This window comes from Exophiala bonariae (genome assembly GCF_035927105.1).
Source record: "Exophiala bonariae strain CCFEE 5792 chromosome Unknown scaffold_29, whole genome shotgun sequence".
In the NCBI taxonomy this organism is placed as follows: Eukaryota; Fungi; Ascomycota; class Eurotiomycetes; order Chaetothyriales; family Herpotrichiellaceae; genus Exophiala; species Exophiala bonariae.
The window spans coordinates 177,141-205,050 of NW_027042504.1; the positions used below are offsets into that span (position 1 = coordinate 177,141).

The 27,910-nt window shown below is 49.0% G+C and overlaps 9 protein-coding genes across 9 annotated transcripts; 6 read left to right on the forward strand and 3 right to left on the reverse strand.

Moving 5' to 3' along the window:
- Window positions 1–61: 61 nt before the first annotated feature.
- On the forward strand, window positions 62–4,285 carry LTR84_007381 (uncharacterized protein; the record flags this gene model as incomplete). The annotated part of the gene is made up of 4 exons (XM_064850934.1): window positions 62–2,406; window positions 2,450–2,777; window positions 2,847–3,698; window positions 3,752–4,285. 4 exons carry the CDS (start codon window positions 62–64, stop codon window positions 4,283–4,285), a joined length of 4,059 nt encoding a protein of 1,352 aa, XP_064702203.1.
- A 1,268-nt stretch (window positions 4,286–5,553) lies between these two features.
- LTR84_007382 (uncharacterized protein) lies at window positions 5,554–8,041 on the forward strand (the record flags this gene model as incomplete). The annotated part of the gene is made up of 10 exons (XM_064850935.1): window positions 5,554–5,773; window positions 5,842–5,877; window positions 5,939–6,043; window positions 6,502–6,768; window positions 6,830–6,958; window positions 7,030–7,113; window positions 7,167–7,322; window positions 7,494–7,533; window positions 7,583–7,763; window positions 7,829–8,041. 10 exons carry the CDS (start codon window positions 5,554–5,556, stop codon window positions 8,039–8,041), a joined length of 1,431 nt encoding a protein of 476 aa, XP_064702204.1.
- Window positions 8,042–8,327: 286 nt separating this feature from the next.
- On the reverse strand, window positions 8,328–12,796 carry LTR84_007383 (uncharacterized protein; the record flags this gene model as incomplete). The annotated part of the gene is made up of 2 exons (XM_064850936.1): window positions 8,328–12,542; window positions 12,596–12,796. The coding sequence occupies 2 exons, from the start codon at window positions 12,794–12,796 to the stop codon at window positions 8,328–8,330; spliced, it is 4,416 nt and encodes a 1,471-aa protein (XP_064702205.1).
- A 587-nt stretch (window positions 12,797–13,383) lies between these two features.
- On the forward strand, window positions 13,384–15,220 carry LTR84_007384 (uncharacterized protein; the record flags this gene model as incomplete). Its single annotated transcript, XM_064850937.1, has 5 exons — window positions 13,384–13,611; window positions 13,739–13,755; window positions 13,867–14,005; window positions 14,059–14,536; window positions 14,592–15,220. 5 exons carry the CDS (start codon window positions 13,384–13,386, stop codon window positions 15,218–15,220), a joined length of 1,491 nt encoding a protein of 496 aa, XP_064702206.1.
- A 516-nt stretch (window positions 15,221–15,736) lies between these two features.
- Window positions 15,737–18,735, forward strand: LTR84_007385 (uncharacterized protein; the record flags this gene model as incomplete). Its single annotated transcript, XM_064850938.1, has 2 exons — window positions 15,737–15,878; window positions 15,914–18,735. The coding sequence occupies 2 exons, from the start codon at window positions 15,737–15,739 to the stop codon at window positions 18,733–18,735; spliced, it is 2,964 nt and encodes a 987-aa protein (XP_064702207.1).
- A 499-nt stretch (window positions 18,736–19,234) lies between these two features.
- Window positions 19,235–20,880, reverse strand: LTR84_007386 (uncharacterized protein; the record flags this gene model as incomplete). Its single annotated transcript, XM_064850939.1, has 3 exons — window positions 19,235–19,531; window positions 19,587–20,235; window positions 20,291–20,880. The coding sequence occupies 3 exons, from the start codon at window positions 20,878–20,880 to the stop codon at window positions 19,235–19,237; spliced, it is 1,536 nt and encodes a 511-aa protein (XP_064702208.1).
- A 1,116-nt stretch (window positions 20,881–21,996) lies between these two features.
- On the forward strand, window positions 21,997–23,526 carry LTR84_007387 (uncharacterized protein; the record flags this gene model as incomplete). The annotated part of the gene is made up of 1 exon (XM_064850940.1): window positions 21,997–23,526. One exon carries the CDS (start codon window positions 21,997–21,999, stop codon window positions 23,524–23,526), a length of 1,530 nt encoding a protein of 509 aa, XP_064702209.1.
- A 63-nt stretch (window positions 23,527–23,589) lies between these two features.
- On the reverse strand, window positions 23,590–24,647 carry LTR84_007388 (uncharacterized protein; the record flags this gene model as incomplete). The annotated part of the gene is made up of 3 exons (XM_064850941.1): window positions 23,590–24,067; window positions 24,123–24,547; window positions 24,603–24,647. 3 exons carry the CDS (start codon window positions 24,645–24,647, stop codon window positions 23,590–23,592), a joined length of 948 nt encoding a protein of 315 aa, XP_064702210.1.
- Window positions 24,648–26,085: 1,438 nt separating this feature from the next.
- On the forward strand, window positions 26,086–27,698 carry LTR84_007389 (uncharacterized protein; the record flags this gene model as incomplete). The annotated part of the gene is made up of 4 exons (XM_064850942.1): window positions 26,086–26,294; window positions 26,349–26,362; window positions 26,422–26,579; window positions 26,643–27,698. 4 exons carry the CDS (start codon window positions 26,086–26,088, stop codon window positions 27,696–27,698), a joined length of 1,437 nt encoding a protein of 478 aa, XP_064702211.1.
- Between the last annotated feature and the right edge of the window lie 212 nt (window positions 27,699–27,910).

The following is a 27,910-nucleotide window of genomic DNA, read 5'->3' on the forward strand; positions in this document are numbered from 1 at the left end:
AAGGCTGCACGGGTCACAGTAAGTGCTGACTCACAGGAGACTTCGTGGATAGGCACTTACAATGGACGACAGATGTGGATTCTGTACGCCAGGAATAGTAATGTCTCTCTACGCTATGATGAGGAATGCCTGGAACCCGGAGTCTAAGGCCTTCCATCTATCAGCAAGTACGATTGAACTCGAGGGACATCTCGATGGCAATCTCTGCCGCTGTACAGGATATAAGCCAATCCTGGAAGCTGCGAAATCTTTCATTCTTGAGGATGTGAAGCAAACAATCATATCAGAGGAGACCAATAAATCATCATCAGAGCTGAGCGATGATGATCAAGCGCCAACGAGAGGAGAACTGACAAAGATCATAGGAACAGCACCAGCCTCATGCGGTCGACCTGGTGGTTGTTGTAGGGACAAGGTCGAAGGCACATCTCCTGCTCAGCCGCAATCCGATGCTACCTCCGAAACGAGTCACAGTGACTCTTCATGTGATGCTACATCTACGCAGAATTCGGGCGGATCCTCAGACGATCTGACACAATCAGATAGGGATGACAAAACGACCAAAGCATCCTATGGTGCTCCTGTGAAGAAAAGAGATCGAGATCCACCCCCCGGGGAAGAGGGAGAAGGTTTTAAATCTGCGACCGACGTGGAAGCCAAGCCTGTAGTTTCGGGTAACGCTGATAAGACGGTCAAACCTTTCAAAAAATATCTTCCGGCATCCGAATTACTGTTTCCGGCAGCCTTGCGACGATTTAAGGAAGAGCCAATATGCTACGGGACCAGTGACAAGATTTGGCTACGACCAACATCACTAGCACAACTTCTCAAACTGAAGTCTTTGGAACCATCTGCGAAGCTTGTGGGAGGTTCTAGCGAGGTTCAAGTTGAGATCCGCTTCAAGAACTCACAGTTCGCTGTTATTGTCTATGTCGCAGAAATTCCGGAATTGATTCACGTTGGTCTTCCTTCAAGCGAACACGAAATATCGGCAATGACAGAGCTGGAGTTTGGTGCCAACGTGACATTGACGCAGTTGGAACATCTCTGCAAGATCCTTTATGAGAAACTTGGTCAACGAGGGCTGGTGTTGGAAGCCTGCAGGAAACAATTGAGGTATTTTGCAGGGCGACAGATTCGGAATGCGGCTTCTCTGGCGGGGAATTTGGCCACAGCGTCTCCTATCTCGGATATGAATCCAGTGCTGATGGCCGCCGGGGCTACTATCATTGCTCATAGCGATCAGCGACAGGAACTGACACTACCTATGGACAAGTTCTTCCTCTCATATCGCAAAACTAGTCTCCCTGCCGAAGCCGTCATTGGGAGAATAAGGATTCCAATTCCTCCAACGGGAGTTTCGGAAGTTTTCAAGGCTTATAAGCAAGCCAAAAGAAAAGATGATGATATCGCGATTGTAACTGCAGCATTCAGAGTGCGACTTAGCGTGGACGGCAAAATTGAGCAGATCAGCCTAGCATATGGCGGAATGGCTCCAACAAGCATTCTGGCTGGGAAAACCCAGACCCAATTGCACGGCATGCCTTGGTATGATGCTCAAACTTTGGACACAGGGCTTCGGTCTCTCCGTGAAGAGCTCCATCTAGACTATGGAGTTCCGGGCGGCATGGCGACTTACAGGGTCACGCTAGCTCTGTCGTTCTTTTTCCGTTTCTGGCACGAGGTTGTTGCAGAACTCAAGCTTGGAGCAGTTGACGTCGACCTCGTTGCAGAAATCCATAGAGGCATCTCATCCGGATCCAGAGATAACTACAACCCCCATGAGCAGCGGGTGGTAGGCAAGCAAATTCCGCATTTGTCCTCAGTGAAGCAAACTACAGGGGAAGCAGAATATGTCGATGATATGCCAAGGCAAGATCGTGAACTGCATACAGCCTTTGTTTTCTCCCAGCGAGCGCATGCCAAGCTGGTGAAGATAGATTGGTCACCCGCAATTGGCCCGGGCCTTGCACTGGGTTATGTGGACAAGAACGACCTTACTGAGGAGCAGAACTTATGGGGATCTATCAAGAAAGATGAACCAATCTTTGCTGATGGCCTTGTCGAATCTCACGGCCAGGTTATTGGGATGGTATATGCCGAAACGGCCTTAGAGGCGCGCAAGGCTGCAAGATTGGTGAATGTTGTCTATGCAGATCTTCCAACAATCCTCACGATCGATGAAGCAATCGAGGCAAAGAGCTTTTTCCCTTACGGGAAAGAGCTGAAGAAGGGTGCCGCCCTTCACTCAAACATGGCAGCGGCCTTCGATCGATGTGATAAAATCCTAAGCGGTACTATAAGAATGGGTGGCCAAGAGCATTTCTACCTTGAGACGAACGCTGCTCTTGCTGTTCCGCATTCAGAGGACGGAACGATAGACATCTGGTCTTCGACACAAAACACGTAAGTTCTTCCCTCACATATTAGCTCCGCTAACCAGAGATAGTATGGAGACCCAAGAGTTCGTCAGTCATGTTCTAGGTGTCCCAAGCAACCGTGTCAATGCCAGAGTCAAACGACTTGGCGGCGGCTTCGGAGGTAAGGAATCCAGGAGTGTGCCCATTGCTTGCGCTGTCGCTCTCGCAGCGAAAAAAGAGAAACGGCCCATGCGTTGCATGCTCGATCGCGACGAAGACATGATGACCAGTGGTCAACGTCACCCTTTTCAAGCACGCTTTAAGATGGGCGTTATGAAAGATGGTACCTTGGTTGCCTTGGATATCGACATCTATGACAACGCCGGCTTTTCATGCGACATGAGTACTGCAGTCATGGTAAGTCTAGGTTTTATACACACTGCTAACCCTACACTTGTGGCAAAGTCAGTTCTGACCTTCGAATAGGACCGCTGCTGTACTCATGTTGATAATTGTTATGAGATTCCAAACGTTCACATTCGAGGCCATGTGTGCAAAACTAACACCCACAGTAATACGGCGTTTCGGGGTTTCGGTGGACCTCAAGGCATGTTCATCACCGAAACTATCATGTCTGCTGTGGCCGAGGGCCTCGATATCCCTATCGATAGCCTTAGACTCCACAACTTGTACAAGAACAACGACCACACACCATTCTTGCAAAAGATTGACGAGGATTGGCACATCCCGCAGCTCCTTTCAGAACTTCGGGATGAATGTAAGTACGACTTGAGAAGGTCTGATATTCAGAAGTTCAACCAGGCAAATCGATGGAAGAAGAGGGGCATCAGCATGATCCCTGCGAAATTCGGAATCAGCTTCGCCACCGCAATTCATCTCAATCAAGCCAGTGCTGCTGTCAAGATCTTTGCTGATGGAAGCGTCCTCTTGCACCACGGGGGAGTAGAAATGGGTCAGGGACTGTACACAAAGATGTGCCAAGTTGCTGCTCAGGAATTGGGTGTTCCCATTGACGCGGTCTATACTTCAGACACGTCTTCATACTACACTGCCAATGTTTCCCCAACCGCTGCATCCTCTGGCAGCGATTTGAATGGTATGGCAGTCAAGGACGCTTGTGACCAGCTCAATATGCGTCTGAAGCCTTACTGGGAAAAATTCGGAGCGGATGCTGACATGAAAACTATCGCTCATGCAGCGTATCTTGACCGTGTCAATCTCTCCGCATCCGGATTTTGGAAAATGCCAAAAGTCGGCTACAAGTGGGGAAACTTTGATTTCGACACTGTAAACCCAATGTACTACTACTTTACACAGGTGAGTCGGCCAAGGCTATTGTATGTTTCAGGGGATACTTACAGAACTTATAGGGCGTGGCCTGCAGTGAAGTTGAGGTTGATCTGCTTACGGGCGATCACACTGTTCTCCGAACTGACATCAAGATGGATGTTGGTCGCTCTATCAATCCTGCCATCGACTATGGACAGATAGAGGGGGCGTTCGTGCAAGGCCAGGGCTTGTTCACGATGGAGGAGTCACTTTGGACGAGAAGCGGCCAGCTTTTTACGCGAGGGCCAGGGACATACAAGATTCCCGGATTCAGCGACATCCCTCAGGAATTCAACGTCAGCTTCCTGCAAGGAGTATCTTGGCGTCATCTCCGCTCTATACAGAGTAGCAAGGGAGTTGGAGAGCCTCCTTTGTTCCTTGGTGCAGCAGTCCTCTTTGCATTAAGGGATGCTCTGCTGAGCGCGAGAAAGGACAACGATGTCAAGGAGCACTTGACATTTGACAGCCCTGCAACTGCGGAAAGAATTCGTCTAGCTGCAGGTGACAGTATTCTCGAGATGAGCAGAGTCGCACCTAAAGCCGGCGAGAAAACCTTTTTCGTCGCAGTTGCTTAGATCGAGCGAATCTAAGTTAGATTCGAGAGATCGCGTATCCCTCTTTCTGAATCTGCGGAGAAGGGATTTCGTTGTAGTTTATCATCCTAGCTATTATGACTGGTTCGCGTGCATAGAAACTGTCATTGTTCCTTCGACGCGTCGTTGCTACTAGTCAGCAGTTGGGTAAGCATTGCCTGAGGACAGTCCACCTCCGCGAAGCCGAGGCTGAGGAGAAGAGCGAGGCACAATCAGTCTGTCGAAGTTAGTTACAGTTGTTAGGTCTATGAACCAACATTCCCCCGCAATAACTGGAAAAGGTCAGGTAACAAGCTACACACTAGGTTACACCAGTCATCTGCATTTACGGAATAACATGGGCCGAAGCGGCCGAGTCAGGTGCTACCAATGCTTCCCGGAGTAACTAATTAGTTAACTCCACATCATGGAGTTACCCCGTCCTTTCTCGAGAAAACCAAGTTTCTTCCGATTGATGAGCATCTCGGTTGACCAAACCTGTCCCTGCTCTTCATTCGATCTAAAGAGAACGGGTGCTACCTTACTTTTCGAGAAAAGATCGATCCATCTCGGTGCGGTTTTTTTGGCATTCCAATTTGAATCACATCCGGGCATACACTTCTGCACTGTCACTTGTAATCATCATAAGACTGACGACAAGCATTCGGGAGGCATTCGCCATGAAGCTCGGCGATATATGCTGGCGCCGATTCTAGCATCGTGAGATGTTATGCTTTTGCATAACCCCCAGGCAGTCAAACCCCAAGGAAACGAAGAAAGTGTGCCTCCACGAAAGTACAATCTACCTAGAGTTTACCTAGTTAGGCCAGACCAGTGAAGGATAGTTAAGCTCCCTGCTACCGCCTATACCTTTGCGCTTTTCGCTTCCTGTGCAACGAATCACAATATTTGAAACCCGCCGCTATATTGTTACATCGCTGCTTATTGTCGTGCCGATGACCAAACATGTATCAGTCCCCACCGCCTCGAAACTATTTCAGAATAGGCTGTGTACAACTTGCCAGATTACCGGACGATCATGCATGAAATTGGCAACAGCTGTTTGCCAGTCTCACAGGGTGACAATAACCGTGTCCCTCAACGCCGGAAGGTTGCACCCTCTGGTTCTCATAAGAGACTGCGATTCAGCGGCGTCGAACAGTCTCACTCGCTTATGCTGTCAACTCCATCTATCTCCTGTGGAACTAGACTATTTTTGAGAAAATAGTTAGCTGGTCAGTACTATCTGGCGGTATTCACAACCTTTCAAGATGGTGGAAAAGGCCCAGGACATTCGTCACATTGATGACACCAGTACTGGCAGCCCTCATGTTTGGAAGGAGGGAAAATGGGGGAAGGAGCAACTGTCTGTAACTGCTCAGGATATGGCAGTCGAAGAAAAGGAAATGTCTATCTGGAAGGCTATCACCTCGAATAAAAAAGCGATACTATGGAGCCTCGCGGTGTCAACGTGCGTGATCATGGAAGGATGTAAGCAATATCTGTCGCTCACTCCGTCCTCAAGTTTCAGCGTATGGGTAAGTACTTACGGTGGACAGATGACACAAACCTACTAGGAAACTTCTATGCATACCGTACGTCTAGTTTCTGTCGACTCCATGCGACCGTACCAATACTCACTAACCTGTCCGCCAGCATCCTTTCAACGAAAATACGGCGAGTTTGTTGGTATATCGAGACAGGTCCCAACGGGTTTCTCTCTGACTGCTGCTTGGATGACTGGTCTGGGACAAGCAGCCGGTGAGTTCGAATCAATGTCGACCATGGCCTATCCCTAATAACTCACCTCGGTTCAATGACAGGTTGCGGCTCCATCTTGGGAACCATTCTGAATGGATGGCTCGTGGCCGCATATGGTCCCCGGAAGGTGTTGTTGTGTACACTGGTGGTTATGACGTGTTTCATATTCATTGTATTCTTCGCGCCCAGTAAGCCTGTGCTTCTAGTGGGCGAACTGCTTTGCGGATTTGAATGGGGCATTGTGAGTGCAGACAGAGACTACCTCACCTTTTTGTGGTGCTAAGTTGGTTTAGTTTGCAACAACTGCTCCAGCATACGCTTCAGAGATATTGCCCCTACAGCTCCGAGTGTACTTCACTTCGTACACCAATATGTGTTTCATTATAGGTATGTTTTGGTTCTACTTAACGTTGCTTGTCCATTAACAGAAGTATACTGGTTGCTGATTTACTTTTCAGGGCAATTCATTTCTGCAGGCGTCCTCAGAGGTCTCGTACACCGTCAAGATCAATGGGGCTACAGGATCCCTTTTGCTCTTCAATGGCTGTGGCCTGTATTCCTTATCCCACTACTCTATTTTGTGCCAGAATCACCTTATCACCTGGTTCGCTGCGGTCAGCTTGAGGAGGCCGAGAGGTCTATTCGTAGATTGCGAAATCCAAGGTCTGGGATCGATCCGAAGAAGGTGTTAGCACAGATCGTCTATACAAACAATCTGGAGGAGCGTGAGTATCGATCTCCGCTGGCGGGCTGACGTTTGGATAGCAATACTGACGATTTACTTAGAACTCAGCGTCGGTACCACATACCGTGATTGCTTCAAGAGGTTTGAGAGACGCCGAACAGAGATTGCATGCGTAGTGTTTGGTGGTCAACTCGTCTGTGGACTTTGCTTTGCTTATGCTAGCACCTACTGTAGGTCATTCCCTGCAATCGCACCTTGTTGACTACTCTGTACGTACAGTCTAACCACCACTTCCTTACAGTCTTCCAACAAGTCGGTTTGGATGCAGATGCAACCTACTCCATGGGACTTGGCGGTAATGCACTTGCACTATTCGCCTGCTTTTGTAATTGGTTCTTTTTGATGCCGTGAGCCGATTTATCGTGCCTTAGGGCGCAGCTGCTGAAAAACCGCCAGATACTTCGGACGCCGCACTGTCTACGTTTGGGGAATGGCTGCGATGGCAACAGAACTGTGCATCATTGGGATTCTTAATCCTTGGACACATCGACCCTCCGTTGCCTGGGCTCAAGCTATTCTCACGCTCGTCTGGACGTAAGTCTTACACACGCTCTAAAATCCCCCGGAGCTTGAAATATTGGGGATTGAGGGTGGAGTTACTAACTCTCCTCGCGCTCGTTAGAGCCACTTTTCAGCTTTCTGCAGGTCAACTAGGTATACTCTACCTTCTAACCGGATCATCTAACGCGGAGGCTAACAATCTAGGATGGGCACTCCCTGCGGAGATTGGTTCGACCCGATTGAGGTAAGTTTTCATGATATGTAATATGTCTCGATATCAATGAAGGCGACAGGCAAAAAACAGTCTGCCTCGCCCGCAACACCTCCAACGTACTCGGTGTAATTGGCGGGACGCTCGAGAACTATTTCATGAATCCCAACGCCTGGAATCTCCAGGGATATACCGGCTTCGTCTGGGGCGGATGCGCCTGGATTATCTTCATATGGGCCTATTTTCGACTTCCAGAGACTAAGGTAAATAGTCTGTCTTTTTCCTCCTCGAATGTGTTTAGACCATACTGATCATGTCCTGGTTTCAGGGACGGACTTTTCACGAGCTGGACATTCTCTTCGCGAAGGAAGTGCCCGCCAGAAAATTTGCGACAACCAATATCGACGAGTTCGACGAGGAGGATCACAACCAATTGGCTGCGAAGTATAATGCTGAAGGGCATGGTTCTCGACGCCCGTCTGTGGTCGCATCGGCTGTGAATGCACTTGACTCGCGTGCCCACGCAGAATACAAAAACTGAACGGAATTTAGTTCTCAGGCACGCAAGTGGGATATGTTGTGCACTGATCCCATTTTTCGACAACTTCCTGGGTATTTCAATGGATGTCTGAGGATATCCAATACAATTTTTTTCTGGGTCCAATCCCACCATGGTAATGGATAGTCCATCGCGGATTCGCACTGGTATTTGCTTGTTTGACAGTAGCGGTTCATAGTGCTAGCTCTATTCTTGCTTTCTAAGTTGATCTATGGTTACTTGACGAACTCAAATCATACTATAATGGCCTTGTGTCACACAGTGTCCCTCATTTCTCATAAAGCTCTTTGAACCGACTTCCAGGTGTTCTCAACAAGAGTGTGGGATTGTCCACTTCAACAATCCTTCCCTGGCTGAGTACCACGACTCGATCACTGTCCTCGATCGTATTCAGCCGATGGGCAACTGCAATAATCGTACAATTTTCAAAGTGGTTTCTGATCACTTGCTGCATCAACTCATCTGTCTTAACATCCACGTTAGCGCTCACTTCATCCAGGATTACAACTTTGCTTTGACGCAATAGTGCTCTGGCTAAGCAGAAAAGTTGACGTTGACCATGACTGAGAAAATCTGATGTCATGATTGCATCAAGCCCCCCTTTGGCTTGAATGGCCTGCCATACTTGACATTGAGAGAGCGCAGAGACGAAAGCCTCGTCTCGACCAGTGGAGTGACTGAGGTCGTTGGTTGATTGATCTTTCCAAGGATCCATATTGAAGCGGACGGTTTCGGTCGTGATCCACCACGGTTCCTGTGGAATGACATTCAGCTTTGAGCGCAGTATTTCACGAGGGAGGGTCGCCAGGTCCACGCCATCAATCCTGACCTGACCACTACGAAATTCCAGGAGGTGGAAGAGACTGGCGAGCATTGAGCTTTTCCCACTCCCTGACCTGCCGCAAATGCCGACTTTCTCCCCTAGTCGAATTTTGAGGCTTATATCCTTCAAGACAAGATCCGAATCCTTCGCATAGCTGGCGTCAAATGAGTGGAAAACAACCTCCCCGTTCTCGGGCCAACCAGGACGGACAGCCATAAGTTCTTGATCATCATGCTCCGACTCGGTTGTCTGCAAGAATTCTCTAAGCCGACTGATGGCGCCAATACTTGTCTCCAAAGCTGACCACATTCTGACTAGATTGGTTAAGCTGGAGCTCAGACCGACCGTACTCAGCAAGCCAATACCAGCAAGTCCTGGTTGAATCGAGGACCTCTGTGACATAATAACAACTAGTAGCACAGTAACAAGTACCACAACTATCATGTCAAGCACCAAGGCCAGCCACCTCTGTATGCACATCATGAGATAAAATGGGCGTTGGCTTCTGTCAAGCAACACCAAATTTCTCTCGACAAATTTTTCGGTCCAACCAAATGCCCGGATAGTCGAAATTCCGGACGACGTCTCGGCAAACATTGTATAGAGAGGTGCTTTTTGTTCCAAGTCTAGAAGTCTCATTTGTCGACTAGTGCGCAGATAATATCTTTGAACCAAGTATAGTACAAAAAGAAGGATTGGAATGATGGCGGCAAAATAGCCGGAACCAGACGCCGACATAAGGCCAAGTCCTGCAATGCAGGAAACAAGAGATAATACAAAGTCCGCATAGGAAAATGGCAAATCAGCATCGATCAAACCCATATCTTGGCTGAAGCGGTTTGTGATATCCCCAGTATCTGTACGTGTGAAAAATGACAAGGGGGCATCCAGAACTGTTCGAAGCAGGTTCAGATGCAGGTTCCTGGAACTGCGCGGAACCATGTCAAGGAAGATTTGCCAGGCGATGAGAACGAGGGACAAAGCAGCGACTGCCGTTGTCACGCCAAAGACCACGATAAAGGTAGTTGATCGTGAAGATGACGCACTTGTGTCCAAAGTGGTTCCCTCAGAAAATACCTTGATAAGTACGCCGGGCGTCTGGACCGCCCCCATCCAGACTGAAGCTTCAACAAAAGATAATATGCTTGAAAGATAGCCAGCTGACTTGAACCAATACTTATAAGCAGTCCAATCACCTGTTCGGCGAAAAAGATCTCGTTTTGCGGCGTTCTCATTGGCCTGTGAAGCTGATATTCCAGCAGTTCTATCAGCCTTGATCAGGTTGACATCTTCGATGTGGTCCGTCTGATCAGTATTGTGTCTCTCTTGCTTCAATTCAATGTTCAGGCTTTCGACATAACCGCCACTGTTGGCGAGGCTAACGTAGTTCCCCTGCTCTGCAATTCGACCATCACTACTCAGACTTACGATGAGGTCGGCGTATTGTAATTTGTGAGCGGCATGAGTGACCATTATGACAGTCATATTTTGTCGTCGCACAAGCCCCGAGCGGCTAAACACGTTCCTAAAGATATGGTCTTCTGTTTCATTGTCCAGTCCGGAGAAAACATCATCAAGCATTAGGATGTCTGGCTTCGAATATAGTGCTCTTGCCAGGGCGATTCGTTGCTTTTGTCCACCACTCAATGAAATGCCCTTTGAACCAAGAATGGTCATATCGGACTTGGGAAAAGCTTTCAAGTCTTCGAGCAATGCACATGACATAAGGATCTCTTGGTACCATTGGTCATCAAGACGCTCCTCTTCCCATGATCTTGGACCACGGATTGCATCCCTAATTGTTCCATTTTGTATCCAGGCTTCTTGATCCGCGAATGAGATATACTTAGTTCGCAGATACAAGAATCCTTGGGTCATAAGTGTTTCGCTCAGCATACCCTTGATCAATGTCGATTTTCCCGAGCCAACTGGCCCAATCACCATGACGATTTGCCCATGGCATATCGTTAAATCGAGATCTTTGAGGATGTCTTGGCCATAGTTCCATGCAAAGGAACAATCCTTGAGTACGACGGCTTCCTGGGTGATGGCAAGGCTTCTACCGCCCAAGCTTCTCATTTCAATAGATTCCTGACCTGCCATGACACTCTCCTGGTCTTCATTCGTGGTCTGGGCAGAGCCCAATGTTAGACGAGAGTCGTGCCACTGCTCTGCGACAAGGTATTCCTGAATGCGATGGAAGCATGCTATCGAGGACGCTATATGCGGAGTGGCATAGCACAATGTATTCAGAGGGGTTTCGACAAGACGTAATATTGTGAGGATGCTGAAAGATGTTGCCAGATCAAGAGGACGACCAGAAGCCCTGGCTTGAAGATAGTAAAGTAGAAATGTTGCGAATGGTGCGAATACTCCAGTGGAGTTCTGGAAGACAATAATGAAATTGTTCATCACGCGGTAGCGTTTGCAAGCCTCAATCTCATCAACTCTCAAGCCTTGTGTTCGCTCTCTAATGGTCGCCGACAATCCCAAAAGTTTGATGTTCCTGATCGAGTGAAGTAAAGCAGAAGTAAAACTAACACGAGTCTGGATGGCCTCCAGCCAACGTTTCTGATACTGTGAAATGACTCTGGTGACCCAGCCCGTGCCTATGACTTGCAAAACACACACGATAGCCGGAGCATAACATGCGGAGCCGAGTTCCAGATATAGTAAGAACATGCCTATACAGACATCGATGAAACCTAGCCAAACATCGTGGATCAGAGGAATCGTCTCGACCAGTCTCTGAATATCCGATGACATCAATGTCAGCGAGGCGGTCGGGTCAGTCGCTCCTATGCGAAGGTCAAGAGTTTTCTGATAGATAAGTGCGACGAGTCCACCACGAACTTGAGTCGCACAGCGATTGAGCAGATGCCGATACGTCGCTGAAGCAAGGCCTTGAACAAGAAACACGAGAAAGTAAGCGCCAACTATTCCCCATGCGGTAGAACTTTGCTGATTGTCACGGTCCCCAATGTAGTTGATTGTCGTTCGGTTCAGGAACGGTTGGGAGAACCTAGCTGCGGACTCTATCATTCGAGGCAAGGTAGCCATAACAGCCTGCCAAAAGAGGATATGGCCAGTTGTCAACAGCAAGGTGTTTCGACCACGGAATTTCGCTCGGGCCCATTTTTGACTGAATTTGGTTGAGATATTGATAGAGGCAAGGTCTTTATCCAGATTGAAAAGATCTTCCACGTCCAAAGTTTTCCCAAATCCAGCTTTCAATAGTGGGTTGATCCACCAGAAGACTGACTTGTTGTAAAGACTGCCAGTGGTTTCAGGTGGATAGTCCTGGTAGGGCCACAGTAAGAGACTTCGCTTCTCGATCGCCTCAGTCACTAAAACGATGCATTTCAAGGCAAGAGATAACGAAAGTAATGCAGCAAGATTCGTGGTAGCATGAGAATGAAGCAGGAAGTGGGTTCGCAATCTAACGGCGTCAAATGGTACCGATACAACCAGGTATAGCCCGATTATTGTGGAAGGAGCAACTGATCGTAAGTGCTCGAAGCTCGAAAGGACAAATAAGATGCAAGCAGCAACAAAGTCAAGCGTAGAAGCTGCCACTGAAGCGGTGGTGGCTCCCTGAAAATTGAGGGCTCTGATAATAACAATCGTTGACTGCACTGTCGCAAATGCAGTAAGCAGCACCTTGGCCACCGTCAGCTACACCACGTTTTGTGAAACTAGGGTCGACAACTCACAATTTTTGTCAAACGGCTAACAGAAGTAGCAACCTTGGTCGGCTTACCCGAAAGCCATAATATTCTGGTTGTTGCAACAATTAAGAATAGTGTCGCAGGAGCGATAGTAAGTATGGTATCTTCGAAGAAAAGTGTGAAATCAAAGGACCGTGCCTGAGATACAGGCCCAAAGAGCAAATCAGAACTATTCACAAAACTCATCCTGGTGTGGCTCGAGTATTAGCGATATGAAAAAGCGTAGTCTAGAGATTGGTCACGTCCAGGGATTTTCTGGCACAATGTTTGCCATTGTCTGCAATTTGTAGATTTATGGAGCTTGTGAATGGTGGTTGCCTGACCCCAGAAGAGCAACAGGCAAGGTTACACTCTGGGTAGCATGATATCCTGAGTTGGACATTTAAGTAGAGGAGCCAAAAGTAAGCTGCTCAGTGTAGTAGAGATCAGCTAACCATAACCAATGGTGATCCTCGACGCGAAGGCATCCATCTTTTGAAAAGTAAAACTACAAGTACCATGTAGTCTGGATAGTGTACAATCTATCGGAAGCGAGTCACGTCATCGAGGGTACTTCTTCCACAACAGTGTGCCAATTTCCAAAGCTGCGGCTCGGCGGGCATCATTCTTGACGTTTCAAAGAGCTCGGTGACACTTCATTTCGCCGAGGTTGCGTCATTGCTGAAAATGGCCGTGATTGGCCAGCCTCAGAGAACACAACTTTTCGTTTATCTCTTACTTCCTGACTCCTACGTCTACGTCGAAGGAACTACCTAACCTATCACCGTTAGAAAATGCCTCTATTCGATACTCTCAGGACGATCCACGAGTACACGAGAGATCGACAGAACGACTACCATGCTAACAACTCGAAGCTGATACTACGCCTTGCGGATGTTTTCTCACGCACTTGGGACCTCGGCTTTACCGCCTTTGGGGGTCCTCCAGTGCATTTTGGAATTCTCCATCGACGATTTGTAGACGGGCATGGAGGTAAAGCACCTTGGATCGATGAGCAGACGGTTGGTCCTCATCCATCTGAGATTTGAGTCAAATAGGACGTTTCTACGACCGGCAACGGCTAACGACCGGGCCACTACAGTATCAGGAACTATTTGCACTTTGTCAGAGTCTACCTGGCCCAGCAAGTACGAAAATGCTGTTTTGTATGACCATGATCCATGCTGGGTTGCTGCCCGCTGTTATGGTATTTCTGCTCTGGAGGTGAGAGGTTCAAATATCAAACCGGGGAAATCAATTTGACGGCGGAGTTATAGTCTTCCCGGGGCTATCGGAATGTTTGGTCTTTCATTGGGTGTGCAGAAGATTTCTAGCATTCTCCCAGGCATGGTATACGCCCTTTTGTCTGGCCTTAATTCTGCTACGGTCGGACTTGTTGCACTCGCAGCGGTGCAAGTAAGTGCCCAGTTTGCCCATTTCACCTGCCTCGCCCCACTAAATCTGTCAAGCTCGCAGAAAAGGCCATCAAAGATCGGCTTTCAAGAATTCTTGTAATGCTCGGGGCCTGCGCTGGGATGTGTTACAACGCGCTGTGGTATTTTCCCGTTCTCATCGTCATTGGTGGCGTTGTCACGGCACTGTGGGATGTTCAACTTCGACAGCGAGTCGTCCGTCTGAGAAAACGGATTCAGCAGCGAAAAAGACCGACTGAACGAATCGCTGAAGCTTCTGATAGCAACGAGGTACATGTGGGATCAGACCACCTCTCATTACCACCTCAAGCCGCATTTGTGAATCTGCAGCGCCGAACTGGTAGTGCGGTTGCGCCGTTGACAGCAGATAGGCGGTCAGAGTCACCTACGCGCTCCGAGGTCGCAGCCAGCAACGGTCTTCTTCGTGTTGACGAGGCTCAATCTACCTCAACGGACATGCGCTCACATGGAATACCGGTATGGGCTGGATTGGTGATTATTGCAGCATTTTTTGGTAGGTCAACTCTTAACTTGCTTTTTTCCCCCAAAGCATTTGGCTAATGCTACAGCGTCTTTCCTCATTGTCATCGTGACTCGAGCCGTCTTAAACTCGCCTCCTCTGCAATTCGACTTGTTCGCGAATATGTACCTTGCCGGGACAATTATTTTCGGTGGTGGACCAGTGGTTATTCCATTGCTCCGTGAGTATGTGGTTCAGCCAGGATGGGTGTCGTCTAGGGATTTTTTGATCGGGCTCGCCATAATCCAGTCGTTTCCAGGGCCTAACTTCAACTTCAGTGTTTACCTTGGCGCTCTTGCCATGCTGAAGACAAGCGATCCTACTATCCTCGGTGCCTTTATAAGCTATATTGGCATTTTCCTGCCAGGATTGACACTCGCCGTAGGTGCTCAGGGAATCTGGAGAGTTCTTCGAACCCGACCTCTTTTCCTCAGTCTACTTCGGGGTATCAATGCTACCGCAGTGGGACTAGTTTTCACAGCAGTATATCGACTTTGGCAAATTGGATATCTGACGCCTGAGGAGAATCAGGGACAGAGCTTGGGCAATGAGCCATGGTGGGTTGTTGTTGCGGTTATCACCTACTGCGAATGCGCCTGGTTTAATGTCCCTGCACCGCTAGCGATCGCCTTTGGCGGGATTCTGGGAATAGCTTGGTATGGTGTTGTTAGTGCATGAAAGGCCTCTGGGCGAAGATACCTATATAACTATGTATACTTGACTAAGCAAAGGAGCCAACAGCACTACCACTAGGCATTCCTAAGTCGTCGTAGTTTCAGAAAACGAGACAATTATCAAGTTGCAAGAGGTTCATGTTGATTTCGTGACTGAATGAGTGCCATAGGGGCAATCAGGGGCCGACCTCGGCGTCTTGGGCGACCCCCGCGCCATCCTCACATGACAATTAAGCTCGACAACCCCGCAAAGTTCCAGAACCTTGGCGGAATATCAGGTCTCACGATCTTGTTCAAGACGACATTTCACTGTGTCCACCATAACACTAACAAAAAGCCATGTCGATTGTGTCGAATCTGTTGAAGCTTTAGAATCGATGAGACTAAAACCTGCTCTATTTGACGTCCATCCAAGTTCTGTCTCAAATGAAGGACAAATCTGGCGACAAAACGAGCGAGCGATCAGCAGCGTGCTTGCAGTGTGGCAAGACTTTCGCACGATCTGACACCCTTCTTCGCCATGAGAAAAGCCATCATACCACGGAAGATCGGGGTCCCATCCACCGGGTCACCCATGGTACCTTCAGAGCATGTCATGGATGTGCTTCAGCGAGATCGAGATGCTCTGGCGGTACTCCATGCGGTCGATGCAGCGTTCGAAAGTTAGAATGTATCTACCCAAATAAACGCCGTAAAGCAGCTCTGAATGATGAACCTATCAAATATGGAGGAGAGTCCCAGAATCTACCTCTGACTGGTCAGTTCAGTCAACTGGTATTCAGCAACTCTGGAAATGGTGACTTCTTGTCCCATGACAAGAATGTCACTGCAACCACTTCAATCGCCGGATCATCTCATACTCATGGTAATGCTCAATTCAGTAGCACGAGTCAGTATGAGCAGACAGGCCCTTCGGTCGGATATTCCTCAAGTCAAGTAATCGGGCTCAATGTTCCTCCCGCGGGGGCCAACTTAAGTTCTTTGGACGCGGATGGAAATCACTTGATGGGCCATGGAGATTTCCCTGGATCGCAGACTTCGAATCAGTATCCCGGCGATTTTTCAGAACATGTTGCACAGTTTGATTATGGATCCTTTGATGAACCACTAAATTGGATACCACCAAGCATCTATCCATCCCCATATGATGCTGAACTTGAGCAAGACTTTTCATTCATTCTTCCCAGTCTAACTGAGGCTACTGACATGGGGCAAGACTTTGCGATGGCTCTACCTATGGACGGATCCTCTCAATTCTATCAACTTCCTCACAATGCGTCACTCGAGTTATCCCATAATCATGACCTAGCTCCTCCGGCGCTCGGCCTGGAGCAGAGTCCAGCATCGTCTACGAGTGATGGTGCATTGTTTATGAACAAGTCCACAAACAGCGCCTCCAACCATTCCGATTCGAAGCGGAAGAGGCGCAAATCTTCGTTTGTGCCAGACCTCTTCTCCAAACCCCGTGAAAGGCGGACGACTTATGCGTTTCCTGGCGTGTCGGAGTACACAGTCACCACGTTCAATTCAGCCACCCGCGAGTACTGCACACACGACGTGTACAAACTTCTGGAAGACTATTTCCAAATTCTATGCCGACAGGAGACCCTCATCAGAAACTCTTTCGAGACTTCGACGTTTCCAAGTCTTGCCAATGTCAACAGTTGTGTTGCACTCTACTTTGAGCATTTCCATCACAATTACCCCTTGGTTCACCATTCGACATTCGGGCCGCAAACAGATTGGCTTCTGGTGCTTGCTGTAGCAGCAATCGGGAGCAACTTTCTCAAAGTACAGCACACCGTAGAGATCAGAGATTCCTTCCAGGAATTCTTGCGACGGGCAGTCTATCATTACGCCAACGGTTCGCTAGACAGCTCTCTGGATGTTGCCTTCGCTCAAGCTCGAATACTGAACCTCATCAGTCTGACGCAGGCTGATCGAGAACAACTCAGGGCCTTGGCGCCTCGGTACCATGCAGATCTTTCGCGCTGGTGTCTTGAGTCGGGGGTCTTGCAAATAACGGAACCATTTGAACTACTCAATACCACTGAAGTTCGAAATAACCAAACAACCCTCGCACGATCATGGGATGCCTGGGTCAAGGTCGAGTCACTCCGTCGGATTGGTTACATGACGTGGATGCTTGATTGTTCACTTGGCTTCATGGCCAATGCGAGACCTTTATGCAACATGGACGACGCAAGAACGCCTCTACCTTGTTCCGAAATGTTATGGAACGCCTCTACCGCAGATACCTGGTTTGAAGCGTTCCAAAAGGCCTCTCAGACACCGAGTCTCTGTGTGAGTGTGGAGACTCTGTACAGCAAGAAGAAAGTAGACCCTGCTTACAGTGAGCTTTCACAAGCCTTGTTGATTCATACCCTCTATCAACGGACCTGGGAAGTCGGGACGCACATCAAGCAGCCTCTATCTGAATGGGTACCCACAGGCAAAGCGAGAGGGTTCCTCAACACCCCTACGAAAGACAATTTCTGGCTCCCCTTGTATCCGTTATATGCGAACTGGAGAAACAGCGCTTGTGATTGTCTTGATGTCATACATTGGCAAGCTTCCAGTGCAGTCGCCAAGGCGTCCGGGATTGAACATGGAGTGATACTTCATCTCCACCTGGCACGGATTGTGCTTCTCACTCCGTTTCAAGAGATTCAAGATCTACTGTTCTGCCTGATTGGCAAAGTCGACAACTCTCCGAAAGCATCCTTCTACGTCCACGATGGTAGCTACCAGCCGCGCAACAGCACCAAGCTGCCTCAGATCCGAAAGATCATATGGCGATGGTTGCGTGAAGATCAGCACAAAGCACGGCTCGCCATGGTCCACGCAGGCTCCGTGTTCTGGTACGTCCGGCGCTATTCTTCAGCTAGTTTCTACGAGCCCATTGCAGTATACCTGGCCTCATTGGTCCTCTGGACATACGGAACATATCAGAGCGCCGCTCTGGAGCGCGATGCGGCTATGGCCTTGCAACGGCCAGAGGGGGGGCCTAGCGGCCCCGACGCCGAGGCAGTGGTACAACCCTCACGAATGGAGAGGAAAGAGCATCCCGTAAAATTCATGAGCAAAGCAGCCGCGAATCTGGAGAACCCGCCTGCCCCAGCAGTCACCGACGACACGACGCCCTCAGACTCACACGGCGGCAGAGACAGTGTCAAGTCCCCAGTGGCCACAGACAAGGGCTCTGCTGCTCCCTCCCAACCACCCGCGCCACAGGCAAACGACTCCGACAGTGACGACGGCAACTTCTCGTCTTCCGACGAGCAACCCGAGTTCATTCATCTGGACCGGCCGTGCGACGATGAGATCGTGCATCATTACGTGCGAAATGGACATAACATGTCCGGGCACATGAGCAACGTTGGAGATATCTGCAAGGCGCCGCAAAAGGTGCTACTCGAGGGTGCCAAGTTGCTGAGGACGCGCCTGCCGTGTTGGGGTGTCAGTAGAGAGCATCACGATATCTTGACGAAACTGGCTGAGTTGAGGAAAGCCGGCTGAATGACTTGTCTTGGTAGGCACTAACTAGTTCAGCTGGAATTCGGCTATATTTGCGGCTTGGCTCGGGGAGGCATGTAAATATTTGGATAATCTTAAGATTTCATTGGCTCCAGGGGTGAGAAATACTCCAATAATTTAGTCGTCGGATATTTTCACACGGGAGCCTGTATATACACTAACTCTTGAAGATCAGCATTCGGGAGAAGCTATTGCGTTCAATGGTCAGTTGATACATGCGCGTTCTCGAATTTAGATTTGAACTCGGAAGTATCAACTTCTACACAAATCAACGCTGTTGAGTGGTAATGTAGCCTATCTCATTCGAGCAGCATGAGAGCAATCCTGTGGGAAAGGGTAGTATTAGAAAGTGATACATGAGGATACAAGCCATCAGAAATCATTCGCTTGCTGAAGCCTTCGCGAGAACATTGCACAACGAGGTCGACCCATTATCTCCAAAAGCATTCCAGTTACGGGCAAGGCCAAGAGGACCTAGCGATCAAGACTCATGAGCCACCTTCTCCTCATGCTTGACACTTCCACGGTGCTTGACCTGTGCCTCAGCTGTGATCACATTCAACCTGTTCTCGAGATCATGGCTCGCATAGCTATCCTTACTGGTACCAACAACGATCCAGGGTGCATTGTTGAACAGGTAGTTCATCTCTTCTAGTGGTCGGCGAGCGGTTTCGGGAAGGGTAAGCCAGAAGAATAGAGCGTTGGTCAGATTGCAGATGATGAAGAGGTAGTAGTACTTGTAACCGATGTTGGTCATTGCAATGGGTGTGACTTGGCCCTGTTTGATTGAGTCAGTGTTTGTAACATTTAACTTTTAGAGACATTGAACTTACAATCAAGGTATTAAATGCGAAACTTGTCATTGTCGCGATGGAGACACCCTTGCTTCGAGTTCGGGTATCAAAGACCTCGGCCGGGATAATCCAACTCAGCGGACCGCAAGTACAGGAGAAGGAGAAATTGTAAAGCCACGTCATGATGATGAATCCCCATTGAGCACTGCGGTTATCCGAAGTGCCAGGCGGGAATTTGGCGAGCAGAATGGTCGCAATAATGAATGTCACCATGTTTGCGAGATTTCCAAGAATCAAAGGCCACCTTCTGCCAGTTCGGTCGATGAATAGGATTGTGCAGAACTGTGCAATCAATGCGATGATGCTATTGATACCCTGGTATTTGAGGGTGTCGTCTCCGGAAATGCCAATTTGGCCGTAGATAGTCACAGAGTAGTACTGGATTGCAGAAACTCCAGTCATTTGGATCGAGGCCTGCAGAGCGCAGCATATGAATAGTCTGCGGAAGGCAGATCGTGATTTGAAGAGCTCGACGTAGGATTTCGCTTCGTGCTGGTGTTCATGGGCGATCGAGGCTTGGATCTGCTCATACTCGGCAATAACCCATGGATCATTTGTGTTTCCGTGTGCGTGGAGCTTTCCAAGAGTTGCTAACGCCTTGTCGGATTGGTCGTGGTCCATGAGCCATCTGTAGATAGCGTGTGAGTCAGGAGACATCGATGGGTTAAGTGGGAAATACGAACCTTGGGGACTCCGGGAAGAGGAAAATCAGGGCCCCTAGAAATACAGCGGGCACAATCTGCAATCCAAGTGGAATTCTCCATTGTGCGCTGTTGCCCTTGATGTTGACGTACGTTCCCCATGATATCCACGAGGCAACGAGAGCACCCACCCCGAGCATAAACTGCTGTAGGGCTGTAATACGTCCTCTGATGCTCGGGTGCGCCAATTCAGCTTGATATAGCGGGATGATCATAACGAGGAATCCCACTCCGAGTCCAGCGAGAAAGCGGCCTGAGTAGAGGTACGCCAGATTCATCGCGCCTGTTTGGAGTCCTCCGCCAAGGACAAAGATGGTGGCGCCTATTGCGATAGTCCATCGGCGGCCAAGATAATCACCACTGGGACCTGCGAACATGGCTCCAAAGAAGGCACCAGTCGTGAACATGGAAACCACGAGTCCAGATTGCGTGTCATTGGCGGCGAATTTGTCCTTGAAGGTGTTGCTAGCGATCACTTCGGCAATGACACCCAGGTCATAACCAAAGAGGTAAGAACCGAGCGAGGCAAACACTCCGACCAGGAACTGATACCACTTCGGGGGAAGTGCCATCTTGACAGAAGTCGTATGTCGTGCTATTATGAGAGACTAGAATGGTGACCCAGCAGTACTAGTAGATTGCAATGTCGACCCAGAGATACTTCTGCGGAATGCGTCGCCGCTTCGTACAGAAGTGAGTGGTGGAAGGATGCAAAGTTGAAGATATCTTCGCGGCACCAACGACTTAATAAGTAAAAAACAAGGCCGCCCCAAGAAGTGTTATGACCGGTGGATATGAGTTGATACCAGCATCCCCGTTAGCGGCACATTCATCCCGTAGAATTTTCCCACAAAAGACAAATCCCCGCAGAATGTGACCATGCTAGCGTGAGATGGCCATTGGCCAATGGTTGATGTCGGTGTCACGCGATGGTAAAGACGATTTGCCTTGTTGCTTAATGAGAATTGAGAAGTCAGCAAGCATTATTGCGGAGGACACGCCGGAGGATGAGGAGGGAAGTTTAGCGGAGCATGAATCATGATGGAGACCGAAAACTCCGGTGTGAGCGATGTGGGCGGTATCCAAATTCTGAAGTTCTCCGGTGGGGAGGCATATGGAGGTCATTCGGTTCAAGAACCACTCAACTCTCTTTACCAGAGGTGCAATCTGTACTCAAACAGCCAATAGTGTCCGTTGAACAATCCTGCGAACCTCCGCTATAGTTCTGAGGACTTCGGAGTGGTAGTGGTAACAAAGGACAGCAAGCACACTGTCATTTCTTGACACGTGGGTTGCCCAGTGTTCATGTTACCCAACTGGAAACTCTTCGAAGATGCGGAGTTGCCAAGTTACACAGTGGTATCCCCTGCGGAGGATCTCCATTGTTCTCTGTGAGAGGATGCTTGGGGCAGCCTGTGGACTATTTATTCGGCCAGAACTCCACCGAGGATAAGTCAATTTAGGCAAATTAGCCACGATCACCACCTTCGGTGAGTCCAAGATAACTCAGGTTTGTATATTCTTACTGCCTATTTTAGACCCTCCAGCTGTCCAAATTTATCGTCAAAGATACTTCCAGGATTTCGCGTAAACGAGTATCACGTGGTGAATGATCACCAAGTCCATTGTAGTTGACAGCCTTGCACACCGAGCAGGAGAAGCAGCCGTCGTAGCTGTCTCTAGTCATCATGACCAGCTACACCCCAACCTCCTCATCTCCCTCAATCACAGTGTTTCCTTCTCAGAAAGTCTCGAAGATCAATAGGAATATCTATTCTGGATTCGTCGAGCATATGGGAAGATGCATCTACACAGGGCTGTTCGATCCGACCAACCCCAACAAAGACCTCATAGACTCAAATGGATTCCGCACAGATGTCCTCGAGGCATTAAAACCCCTCGAGATACCCATCTTTAGGTATCCTGGAGGAAACTTCTGCGCGACCTACCATTGGCAGGACGGTATCGGACCATTGGAGTCAAGACCAACACGACCCGAGCTGGCGTGGGAGACGGTCGAGACCAACCATTTCGGCACGGATGAGTTCATGAAATGGTGCAAGGCTGTCAATGCCGAGCCATTCCTATGTCTTAACTTTGGAACTGGGACGCTCGACGAAGCCATGGCGTGGGTTGATTACTGCAATGGCACCAGAGACACGTATTACGCCAATCTCCGACGTAAGAACGGCCACGAGGAGCCTTACAAGGTGAAATACTGGGCTCTTGGAAATGAGATGTGGGGACCCTGGCAGATCGAACAGATGACTCAGGAAGCATATGCCGAGCGTGCCCTTCAGTGGTCCAAGGCTCTGAAGCTACTGGATCCCAGTATACAGCTCATTCTGTGCGGTAAGGAAGGGGCATCGACTTGGGATTACCATACTTTGAAGCATAATCTACAGCCTGCTGGGTTGAGCGATCTGGGAGAAGAACGGCTCCCTCTCGTCGATTTGCACAGCATTCATCTTTACACGGCTAGTGAGGATCATTATGAGAACGTGACGGCACCATTGGCGGCTGAGCGACACATCGAAGTGTGCTCCAGCCTGATCGACTTGGCATTTATCGAGAACAAGATACCCCCAGAGCAGAAGAGACCCGGAATCGCATTTGACGAGTGGAACGTCTGGGACCCGAAGCGAGCGCCAGGCAGTAAAGGTGGAGAAGAGAATTATACTCTGTCGGATGCTCTCGGTGTTGCGGTGTGGTTGAACGTTTTCGTCCGAAAGTCCAAGGATGTCGAGATGGCGTGTATCGCTCAGAGCGTCAACGTCCTGAGTCCCCTCATGACGAATCAGAAAGGTATCACCAAGCAAACAACATGGTGGCCTTACGAACTATTCTGCAAGTACATGAAGGGACACACTATTGCAGTACATGTCGCCAGTGCTGCTTATGAGGGTCCTACCAAGCCTGCCTGGGTTAGGGCGGTGAAAGAGACTCCATTCTTAGATGTGAGTGCCACGTTGGATGATGAGGGATGGGTAAATGTGGTCGTAGTCAATCTACATCTCGAGTCGGATATGGAAACTTCAATCGGCGGCGTCAAAGAAGGATCTACCGTCAAAGTGTACACGGTGACTGGATCAAACGCGAAAGTTAGCAATATGGGAGGTAAGGAAGAGGTTAAGATCGAAGAGTCAGACTGGGACGGCAAGAATGGGAAGTTTGTTTTCCCTAAACTGTCTATGACCCTGTTGAGATGGCAAAATTAGACTCATGGCTTGCGTTGTGGCCACAGAGCATTATAATCATACCAATCAACTGCCTATCATACATTACAGCCTTTCTGCCCATTGTTTCACAGCCTTCTCCACGATCTCATTGAAATCCAATGGTGGCAGGTTCAAGAACTCATTGCCAACCTGCACAGTGCCTTCCCTGACGAAATTGCTACCATTACCAGCGGTGAAGAACCCAGCTTTGACCAACCACAGCGCGGACTGAATATCTTTATTCTGAACCCACGAAGTTTGCGCTTGCTCAACCCCTGTCTTGAGATCAAAGTGACTTATCTGGTAAGTGACGTTCTGCAGCCTTTGCAACGCACTGAGGAGGTCGTTCTGGCTTGCCTCAAAGCCGTGGATTGGCACGACCTTGTTCGCGGTCTCTTCTGGTGTGAGAAGAATCTGAGCGATCCCTTCGGCTGCCCAGGGGAGTGTGGAGAAAGAAAGCTTGTGATTTCCGTTCTCCCAGAGCTTGGCGGTGTGTGTTTGTACATTGATGTCCGCAAATGCTATCGCTGGATCGAGCGTCCTTTGCAATCACGTATTAGCTTCGGTTCGGCTCCAAGAGGACCTTGCCTTTTTACCAGTCAAGCCACATGCCATTAGGTACGGCCGTCCACGATAGGCCGGTCGACTCTTTCGTCTTCAAGTACTCGATGATCTCACCCTTGGCGTTGAAGACAGGGCAGAGTTTTCTGGCGATGGGATTCGTGTTGTTCAGTCCGTACTCTGAAGGGAGGAAGCGTTTGACTTTTGCTTCGATGGCGGCCTCGATTAGAGGTTTCTCGAGTTCGATCGCGCCATATCCAATTGCTGAGACGAGTGCATCTTGCCCAGTCAATGCTTCTACCAATTGCTGATGGGGTAAATCATCGTCGACGTAGCGCACTGTGACGCCTGTTGGGAATGTCGACTTGGACGACTTTCTGGCAATGATTTCAACGGTAAAGAGGTCGGGTTTAGATGCGAGCGCTTTGACGACATGGTGTCCGATGTTTGTACCACCGGCCTGGCAATGTCAGTCTCTCATCGTCCTCGGTCTCTTGAGCTCAATTTTCACTTACGCCAAACACTGCCACCCTCCTATATCCTCCGCCAGTTGTTGACATGTTGATCGAGATAGTCTTGCTATACTATCAAATTGGGTATCGGTGGTGCTCGTGGCCGTGCCCGAGTATCTGCTGCTAGTGATCGAGGGATCGAAATACAAGCTGTTTGAAACAGAAGATCCATTTCCTCGCAGAATCACCAACATCTTATACTTCGTCTCCTGCTCCATTCAGGAGTCTCTCATCGTACCATCACAAGCCCGGATCAGAAGCTGGCCACGAATTGGTAATCAGCTCAGCGCCCACGTCTCGAGATCAATATGCGTCATCACAACATATTCCTTCTCTCGGTTATTGGAGCAGCGGATAAGATACCAAAACGAACGATCTGATTTATGGGCTGCCGAAGTCATACATGCTTGTATATTGCCCAGAGCCACGCTGATGGGATTAATAAACCTTGCTGAGTAACTCGTGGGGAGTAATCGACCAGTCATGGAAGAGGCCAGCGCATTTATCCTATGAATATCTGGAAGGCATCTGAACCTGAATATTCCTTGACTGCTAATCCAGTCGAAACGCTTGCCATATTAATAACGTCGGATATGGGTACCCAGTTCCGAAAGGCGGAGTCGCAAGGTAATCGCGCAGAATACTAAATTACTGCTTTCGGATAGAGGTCTTCCATTTCTGTCAGTGCATTCAAAACTCTGAGCAAGAGGTGTTCTTTGGTAGAATAGTAGACAAGTACTCTTTTGCTACCGTACAGGTTGATACATGCTTCTCACTCAATTTTGTGAGGATGACTAGGAGCTCTGGAGTAGCACCACGAGCGCCGAGTGCCCAGATCACCACCTAGGCAATTATGACCAACTCCCATGCCAGATCAGTACGTGCCAATGAGAGGGCAATCTTTGGAACGGTGGCTGAATATATTGAAACTCGCGCGATGCTCCGCTTGTGATGGCTCTTCTCTTTTTTGAAGAAGAACTGAAGACGAGGTATGGTACTATGTTGGTTGGTACAAAGGTCCCGATAATTGACAATAGCCTGCTAACAAGCAAGCCCAAGCTCTTCAGTCTAACCCATCTAGGTACCACTTCGGTCCGGATAAGTCGGCCAAGAGATCGGGCTGATCGACCTTTGACGTCTTGAAAACAACCCAAACCCTGACAAAACACAATTCTTCAATATCCAGGTAAGGCTGGAAGTTGACTCCACTTACGGAGTTGCACTCCCGTTCTAAGTAGGGACTTTCGGAGGGGAGAAGAGCAATGACGTTCGAACGACTCGAAACGGTCGTCATGGCATCATATCCTGCGAGGTTTCGTGGGAATGGTACGCCTTGTCGGATATTATGAATAAACCTGTGACGCCAACTTGGTTTTTCTCTCGTGCTACTCTGTGATTGAAGACTCAATTGGGAGCACTTTCTGTGAGTTCGTTTGAGCTTCCTTCAGAGGTTTGAAAAAGGCACACTCCCGCCCCCAAGTCTAGTATGACTTCCAGATCCCCTACCTTACGAGCGTCGTCAGATCCTTTTGGTGCCGATGCAGAGAAAGAAGGCGCACTCAATAACGGGCAACAAGCGACGAGACGGTCGTCATTCAAAGAGACGTTTCGACGGCGCAGCGAACACCAAAATGCAGATCCTTTCGGTGAAGAAGGCGACGAGGATGGTGTCAAGTATCGTACTCTGAAGTGGTGGTAAGTCGATCCCAGCTCAATTTAACACGAATTTGTGCTGATGATCTACGACAGGCAATGTAGCATGAGTAGGTGACAAGATCTATTGATGGCATGCTTTCTTGCGCTAACTGGATCTGCGAAAAAGTCATGATAGCCGAGACCATTTCCTTGGGAATTCTGTCATTACCTTCCGTTCTCGCGACAATCGGCATGGTCCCGGGCGCAATTTTGATATTGAGCTTGGGGACGGTGGCCACGTATTCTGGCTATGTCATCGGCCAATTCAAGAGTGCTTATCCATGGGTATGTTACACTTGAGCCGAGAAACCACCCCGTTCTGTTATATTAATTGTAGTGTCTATTCAGGTTCACAATATGGCGGACGCAGGACATGTTCTCTTTGAACCATTAGGGCCTCGCTGGGCAAGGTTTGGTAGAGAATTTCTCGGTGCTGCTCAAACGATATTCTTGGTCTTCAGCATGGCCAGTCATATATTGACCTGGACGATTTGTTTAAGCACCTTGACCAATGGGGCCACCTGCACAATCGCTTGGGGCGTGGTTGGCTTGGTACTCTTTTGGTTGTTCGACGTACCAAGAACTTTGTTGAAGGTGTCATGGCTATCCTGTGTAAGCTTCGTCAGCATTGTCACCGCCGTGTTGATCACTATGGCAGGAGTTGGAGCTCGCAATCCGTCCCAGGGCCATTACCATGCGACGCAGACTGCGTCTTTCGCTACAGCATTCCTCAGCGTGACAAACATCGTATTTGCCTACGCTGGTCACGTTGCGTTCTTTAGTTTCATCTCGGAAATGAGGAACCCAAAGGACTTCCCGAAGGCATTGGTATTGCTACAAGTTACGGATACTGGAATGTACTTCCTTGTTGCAATGGTGGTTTACGCCTATGGCGGAGATGATGTGCCATCTCCTGCCCTCGGTGCTGCGGGCAAGACCTTGGGCAAAGTCGCCTGGGGCCTGGCCATACCGACCATTATCATTGCGGGTGTCATCTATGGCCACGTCGCGTCAAAGTATATCTATGTTCGGCTTTTTCGAGGGACCAAACATATGTCGAAGAGGACGCCGCTCGCAGTGGGTAGCTGGCTTGTAATTACACTGACACTATGGGTGATTGCATGGATCATCGCCGAATCGATTCCCAACTTCAACGATTTGCTGTCCTTGATATCAAGCTTGTTTGCTTCATGGTTCACCTATGGAATCTCTGGGATTTTCTGGATCTTTTTGAACCGAGGCCAGTATTCCAAAAATTGGAAGAAGATGTGTTTGACTGTGGTGAACGTGGGACTGGTAGGAATGGGACTGGGTATCTGTGGCATGGGGCTGTATGCCTCAGGGTATTCGATTCACAACCAAGCAAGTGGAAGCAGCTGGTCGTGCCAGAGCAATGCTGAATGATTGTTACTGATTTAAGTTGTTTCTGATACCAAGCTATGTTGTTAAAGGGGCAAGGGGCTGGAGCACTGGATCATGGTTGTCACAATTTCTCTTTGTCTTTACGATTGCCAGCCAGGCGAGCCTTCGCGACAGAGGCATGATCACCATTAGTGATTAGTGGCACTTTAGGCCCAGTGTAATCGATTTTGTCCGCGATCTAGTCTGGGAGTAAG